The 8,342-nt window shown below is 40.8% G+C and overlaps 1 protein-coding gene across 1 annotated transcript; it reads right to left on the reverse strand.

The window, feature by feature from the left end:
* Positions 1 to 7,022: 7,022 nt before the first annotated feature.
* On the reverse strand, positions 7,023 to 7,508 carry LOC127932612 (keratin-associated protein 16-1-like). Its single transcript, XM_052528629.1, has one exon. The coding sequence runs from the start codon at positions 7,506 to 7,508 to the stop codon at positions 7,023 to 7,025; it is 486 nt and encodes a 161-aa protein (XP_052384589.1).
* Positions 7,509 to 8,342: the final 834 nt, after the last annotated feature.

Here is an 8,342-nt window from a genome sequence, read left to right on the forward strand (position 1 = left end):
CAGATGATGATGTGCAAGTAGAGATACTGGGGTGCAAAAGAGCAAGAAGATAAATAACAATATGGGGATGAGGTAGTTAGGTGTGCTATTTACAGATTGGCGGTGTACAGGTACAGTGATCGGTAAGCTGCTCTGACAGCTGATGCTTAAAGTTTGAGAGGGAGATATAAGTCTCCAGCTTCAGTGATTTTGCAATTTGTTCCAGTCAATGGCAGCAGAGAACTGGAAGGAGAGGCAGACAAAGGCTTTGGGGACGACCAGTGAAACATACCTGCTGGAGCTCGTGCTACGGGTGGGTGTTGCTATGGTGACCAGAGAGCTGAGATAAGGCAGGGCTTTACCTAGCAAAGACTTATAGATGACTTCGAGCCAGTGGGTTTGGCGACGAATATGTACGAGGGCCAGCCAACGACAGCATACAGGTTGCAGTGGTGGGTAGTATATGGAGCTTTGGTGACAAAACGGATGGCACTGTGATAGACTACATCCAGTATGCTGAGTAGAGTGTTGGAGGCTATTTTATAAATGACATAGCCGAAGTCAATAATCGGTGGGATAATCAACGAAGGTATGTTTGGCAGCATGAGTGAAGGAGGCTTTGCTGCGAAATAGGAAGCCGATTCCAGATTTAATTTGCAAGCTATCTCTCTCTCTTTCCTCATCTCTCTATTTCTAGCTCTATTTGTCCTTCCTCGTCTCTCTCTCTCTCATATATATATACAAATGTACAAAACATTAAGAACACTTTCCTATTATTGACACTTTACAAGGTGTTGAAAGCTGTACATAGGGATGCAGGCCCATGTTGACTACATTGCTTCCCATAGTTGTGTCAAGTTAGCTAGATGTCCTTTGCATGGTGGACCATTCTTCATACAGACTGTTGAGTGTGAAGAACCCAGCAGCGTTGCAGTTCTTGACACAAACTGGTGCGCCTGGCACCTACTAACATACCCAGTTCAAAGGCACTTAAATATTTTGTATTGCCCATTCACCCTCTGAATGGCACACATTCACATCCTATGTCTTAAAGGAAAGGTTCACCCATTTTAAATGTTATATTGTTTTAGTTCATCTCTGAGTGATGTTCTATCGATCCCCTGGGTCATTTCATGTTTTCAAGTGAGTTATTCACTTTGGTGTTATTGTGTGTAGCTACGTTTGCTAGCTACCTAGCTAGCCCATAGAGAGAGCATTGCATTGTGGATTTTGTAGTCTGCTTGATCTGCAACAATTTTCCACAACGATTTTTCATGTTCCTACCAACCTTATTATAACGCCAAAATGAAACATTTGTTCACAAAAAAAGTTGTCTCCCATATTAGTGTTATTTAACACTGTACATTAAAGTTATTAGTTATTAAAGTTAATAAATATATTTGTGGTTTTTGATAGATTTTTTCCCATGAATTGTCTTCAGGCTTAAAAAGCAGTGGTGTAAAGTAATGAAGTAAAACTACTTTAAAGTACTTCTTAAGTAGTTTTTTGGGTGGTATCTGTACTTTACTATTTAGATTACTTTTTACTTCACTACATTCCTAAATAAAATAATGTATTTTTTACTTCATACATTTTTCCTGACACCCATAAGCACTCTTTACATTTTGAATGCTTAGCAGGACAGAAAATTGTCACATCACACACTTATCAAGAGAACATCCCTGGTCATCCCTACTACCTCTGATCTGGCAGACTCACTAAACATTACATGCTTCATTTGTAAAATATGTCTGAGTGTTGGAGTATGCCCCTGGCTATCTATAAATTTAAAAAACAAGAAAATTGTGCTGTCTGGTTTGCTTAATATAAGGAATTTGAAATTATTTATACTTTTACTTTTGATACTTAAGTATATTTTAGCAAGTACATTTACTTTTGTTTCTTAAGTATATTTAAAACGAAATACTTTTAGACTTTTACTCAAGTTGTATTTTACTGGGTGACTTTCACTTCTACTTCAGTCATTTTCTACGAAGGTATCTTAAAAATACTTCCTTAACCCGTCTCCTCCCCTTCAGCTACACTGATTTAAGTGAATTAAACAAGAGATCATAGCTTTCACACAGTCAGTCGATGTCATGGACAGATCAGGTGTTCCAAATGTTTTGTTCACTGTCTATATCTGTACATGGATATATGTTTCTATTCTTCACTCAATCAGCCTAAACACTTACTGTTGAAGTCAGAAGTTTACATACACCTTAGCCAAATACATTTAAACTCAGTTTTTCACAATTCCTGACATTTAATCCTAGTGAAAATTCCCTGTTTATTGGCAGCTTTTTTTTTAACCTTTTATTTAACTAGGCAAGTCAGTTAAGAACAAATTCTTATTTTCAATGACGGCCTAGTGGGTTAACTTGTTCAGGGGCAGAACAGCAGATTTTTACCTTGTCAGCTCGGGGATTCGAGCTTGCAAACTTACGGTTACTAGTCCAACGCTCTAACCACTAGGCTACCTGCTGCCCCACAGTTAGGATCACCACTTTATTTTAAGAATGTGAAATGTCAGAATAATAGTAGAGAGAATTATTTATTTCATATTTTATTTCTTGCATCACATTCCCAGTGGGTCAAAAGTTTACATACACTCAATTAGTATTTGGTAGCATTGCCTTTAGCTTGGGTCAAATGTTTCGGGTAGCCTTCCACAAGCTCCCCACAATAAGTTGTGTGAAATTGGGCCCATTCCTCCTGACAGAGCTGGTGTAACTGAGTCAGGTTTGTAGGCCTCCTTGCTCGCACACACTTTTTCAGTTCTGCCCACACATTTTCTATGGGATTGAGGTCAAGGCTTTGTGATGGCCACCCCAAAACCTTGACTTTGTTGTCCTTAAGCCATTTTGCCAGAACTTTGGAAGTATGCTTGGGGTCATTGTCCATTTGGAAGACCCATTTGCAACCAAGCTTTAACTTCCTGACTGATGTCTTGAGATGTCGCTTCAATATATCTACTTAATTTTCTTTCTCATGATGCCATCTATTTTGTGAAGTGCACCAGTCCTTCCTGCAGCAAAGCACCCCCACAACATGATGCTGCCACCCCCATGCTTCATGGTTGGGATTGTGTTCTTCGGCTTGCAAGCCTCCCCCTTTTTCCTCCAAACATAACCATGGTCATTATGGCCAAACAGTTCTGTTTTTGTTTCAACAGACCAGAGGACATTTCTCCAAAAAGTACAATCTTTGTCCCCATGTGCAGTTGCAAACCGTAGTCTGGCTTTTTTATGGCGGTTTTGGAGCAGTGGCTTCTTCCTTCCTGAGCGGCCTTTCAGGTTATGTCGATATAGGGCTCGTTTTACTGTGGATATAGATACTTTTGTACCTGTTTCCTCCAGCATCTTCACAAGGTCCTTCGCTGTTGTTCTGGGATTTATTTGCACTTTTCGCACCAAAGTACGTTCATCTCTAGGAGACAGAACGCGTCTCCTTCCTGAGCGGTATGACGGCTGCGTGGTCCCATGGTGTTTATACTTGCGTACTATTGTTTGTACAGGTGAACGTGGTACCTTCAGGCATTTGGAAATTGGTCCCAAGGATGAACATGACTTGTGGTGGTCTCCAATTGTTTTTCTGAGGTCTTGGCTGATTTCTTTAGATTTTCCCACGATGTCAAGCAAGGAGGCACTGAGTTTGAAGGTAGGCCTTGAAATACATCCACAGGTACACCTCCATTTGACTCAAATTATGTCAATTAGCCTATCAGAACCTTCTAAAGCCATGACATCATTTCCTGGAATTTTCCAAGCTGTTTAAAGGCACCGTCAACTTAGTGTATGTAAACTTCTGACCTACTGAAATTGTGATACAGTGACTTATAAGTGAAATAATCTGTCTGTAAACAATTGTTGGAAAAATTACTTGTGTCATGCACAAAGTAGATGTCCTAACCATCTTGCCAAAACTATAGTTTGTTAACAAGAAAATTGTGGAGTGGTTGAAAAACAAGTTTTAATGACTCAAACTTCTGACTTCAACTGTATACATACACACTCTCTTACTGAAAATCATAAATAACTGGCCAGACATATTTGAGACTGACTTTGTGTATAGGGCTCAATGATTCAACTGACAGCCTGTCAGGTTAATTCACCTATCGTGGTGGAAAGCCAACATAACTTAGAGAGATGGATGTGCATACATTACAGTACCTTTGAGTAACGTTAACTAATGCATATGTCATGTATAAAGAAATAACTGACCACTCTGTTTTCTGTCAGTGTGATGATGAAGGGCTACCAAGTGGCGCAGCGGTTTAAAGCAATACAGACCCTGGTTAGATTCCAGGCTGTATCACAACCGGCCGTGTTTAGGAGTCCCATAGGGCGGCGCACAATTGGCCTAGGCCTGGGTAAGGGTTTGAGTTAGGCCGTCATTGTAAATAAGAATTTGTTCTTAACCGACTTGCCTAGTTAAACAATAAAACAAAAACAAACTGTAACTGACAGTACGACAGGAGATAGCGTTGCCTTGGCATTTAAAGATTATGGGCTCTGCTCCAAATAGAAACTTGGGAACACTTGTCTTCGAACAAGCTGGAAAACCCTGTCTTAAACTCAATGGCCCCTGAGTGGATAGATAATTGTTATTGAAACTTGGCTAAGCGGTTTTCCTGCTCTTGAGCAGAGCAATGTCTTTCTGTCACAGGCAGCGATGCATTATTTGACTTATTATAATAATTCTTAATAGGAACGGGCCACTTGAGACAGCCTTTATTTATTGATGTAAAAAGGCTATGAGTGCATTAATGAGGTCGAAACAGAGAAGGTTTTACATAAGGTTATTGACATACTAATAGGCTTCATCAGTGCTACAGTATACCACCGACTATTTTATTTATTTAACCTTTATTTAACTAGGCAAGTCAGTTAATTAAGAACCAATTCTTATTTTCAATGACGGCCTAGGAACAGTGGGTTAACTGCCTGTTCAGGGGCAGAACGACAGATTTGTACCTTGTCAGCTCGACTATGAAACATGATCTGTAACTTACCAGTATATTGTGAACACCCTGCTGTCTGAGTACATTCCATATCTAAGTGTAAAACTGTGAGACGTGTAAATCCACTAAGTGAGCCACGGTGAAGATTAACATCTTTCAGGCAAAGAAAAGACCTGCAACTTCTCGTTTATGTCTCACGTGGAAGTTGAGACAAGGTTCTTAAAGAATGAACAAGAGGGTCTGTGGAGACAAAAGGATCATTTAGTAAAACTATCTCCCCGTATCCGGAGTCTCTCCCTGTATGTCTTCATTTGGGGCTCAGAGGCCTGGAGTAGTGTGGTCTCTTGTACTCCCACAGTGAATATTTCAGATGTTTTTGTGTGAGGCGGAACATATACTGGATTTCTATTTGACGGTAATGATTCTTATCAATTTTATAGAAAATAAACAACCCTTTCTGTTGTAGTATATTATAAACAAACACAAATGATTTACGGGAAAGAGTTTTTAAAAGGATTAGAATATTTTAGAGTTCATACCATAAACAGATGCAAACTTGTCCTCATGAGTCATTGTATAATTTCGAAAACATTCTGTCTCACACACACACACACACACACACACACACACACACACACACACACACACACACACACACACACACACACACACACACACACACACACACACACACACACACACACACACACACACACACACACACACAGTGCCTGACTGACCTCTCCTTCTCCATGCCACACCCCAGATCCCCTGGCCATTAGCCCTGGCAGACCTGTCTACTTGGCAGCCATGTTTTGGGGGAGGCCCAAAGATTGCCCAAAGTTACCAAGGTAAGGTTGTTGTCTCCTTGGGCACATTTACACTACCATTCAAAAGTTTAATGTCGCTTAGAAATGTCCCTGTTTTTGAAAGAAAAGCATGTTTTTTTTGTCCATTAAAATAACTACAAATTGATTAGTGTAGACATTCTTAATGTTGTAAATGACTATTGTAGCTGGAAATGGCTGATTTTTAATGGAATATCTACATAGGCATACAGAGGCCCAAATCTGCAACCATCACTCCTGTGTTCCAATGGCACGTCCAATGCAAAAATATATATATCTACCTTAAACTGACAAGATTTTTATGGGATTTTTAAAATTATGCTAATTAGATTTTCGTAGGGGTGCAGATATCAACTGTAGGGGGTTAAATCAGGTTAAAGACTAATAAAGTAGGTCATAGACATAGCAAGTGCAACAATATTAGCAGGCTAGTTGGTTGCGTATCAGATGCTCTATGGACGCTTTGACTCTCTTTTCTCTAGCTGACATTTTGACAGATTTCTCTCAGAAAAGCGTCTCAAACCTCAACCTTTCTGGTACAAAGCTAATATCAACAAAAACGTATCCTGTTCTCTTCTGTTTTTAGTATTAACAAATAGCTCTAATGTTAGCTCTTGTGAATCACTCATACCAAAGCTTATAGATTGCAACTGTAATGAATAGCACTACATCATAATAGGCCCATCATCCTGTCTTTATCTCTTACGGTAATAACCCTCATTTTGATTCCAATGTAAAAAGCCTATAATGATATCCTCTAAGTAGTCTGGAGCTTCTGTAAAAGTAGATGACTCATCTCAGAGGATGTATTCCATCCTAAATAAGCCTGGGTTTAAGTGTCATCGTTGAAATTGGTAGGATTACAACAATTCAATGAATTAGTAGTTTCAATTACCGACTTGAGGACACCTGAACTGCAGAGACGGAAACACAGGGAGAGAGAGAGAGACACACACACAGACAGAGAGAGAATGTTAGAGAAAAACACCAGTGTATTAGATGACACCACCCACACAGTGAGAGTTCTATCGATCCTATCAGTGTTCATGTGTTCATGTGTTCATGGATTTTTGAACGTCTTCAGATTGCTTTCCCTTCCGCTCCTCCTGGTCCGTCTTCCTCACACATCACTTCCTCACACATCACTTCCTCACACATCACTTCCTCACACATCACTTCCTCACACATCACACATCACTTCCTCACACATAACTTCCTCCCACATCACTTCCTCACACAACTTCCTCACACATCACTTCCTCACACATCACTTCACCACACATCACTTCCTCACACATCACTTTCTCACACATCACTTCCTCACACATCACTTCCTCACACATAACTTCCTCACACATCACTTCCTCACACATCACTTCCTCACACATCGCTTCCTCACACATCGCTTCCTCACACATCACTTCACCACACATCACTTCCTCACACATCACTTCCTCACACATCACTTCCTCACACATCACTTCCTCACACATCGCTTCCTCACACATCGCTTCCTCACACATCGCTTCCTCACACATCGCTTCCTCACACATCGCTTCCTCACACATCGCTTCCTCACACATCCCTTCCTCACACATCACTTCCTCACACATCACTTCCTCACACATCACTTCCTCACACATCACTTCCTCACACATCACTTCCTCACACATCACTTCCTCACACATCACTTCCTCACACATCACTTCCTCACACATCCCAGGTATTGCCCACCTGCCTGTCAAACCACCTGACAAGGATGCATCACTAATTAAGTTTTAGGAACCTACTTTACATAAATAATATATTGCATAGAACATACAATAGAAGCTGTTCGGTTGTGTTTAACTAGGTAGGACTTAAATCATTTCTGCAATTAGAACCCCTAATTGATTATTCTGTGTGTGTGTGTGTGTGTGTGTGTGTGTGTGTGTGTGTGTGTGTGTGTGTGTGTGTGTGTGTGTGTGTGTGTGTGTGTGTGTGTGTGTGTTGTTGATCCAGAGCGCTTGTGAACTCATTAGGATCAAAGCATTGTTAGATCGTGATTGTCTTTATGAACCTCTGTCTCTAATGAGAGAGACCCACTGAACTCACTGTCCAGTAAACCCAGTCTGCTCCTTCCCTCCATCCCTCCCTCTCTTAACCTTCTTTCTTTTTCCCTCTGTCTTTTTCTGTCACTTTTTCTCACACTTGGTCCCTGTCTGGCGTCGACCTTTCTCCCAACATCTTATAAACATTTCTCTCTCTCTCTCTCTCGCTCTCGCTCTCGCTCTCGCTCTCACTCTCTCACTCTTCTTGTGTGGGATGTCCTCATTAAATCCAGGCCTTCTATTTTTGATTGATTTCCATGTCCTTATAGACAAACACACACACAAACACACACACATTCTAAAAGTGCTGCACAAATTTTCCAGTACAGCAAAGGATACAGCTTGTCCCTCAACATCAGCAAAACCAAGGAGCTGATCGTAGACTACAGGAAACGGGGAGGAGCACGCCCCTATTGTCATCGACTGGGCTGCGGGTTCCTCAGTGTCAATCTGACATGGTCC

Source organism: Oncorhynchus keta, chromosome 10 (genome assembly GCF_023373465.1).
Source record: "Oncorhynchus keta strain PuntledgeMale-10-30-2019 chromosome 10, Oket_V2, whole genome shotgun sequence".
Lineage (NCBI taxonomy): Eukaryota > Metazoa > Chordata > Actinopteri > Salmoniformes > Salmonidae > Oncorhynchus > Oncorhynchus keta.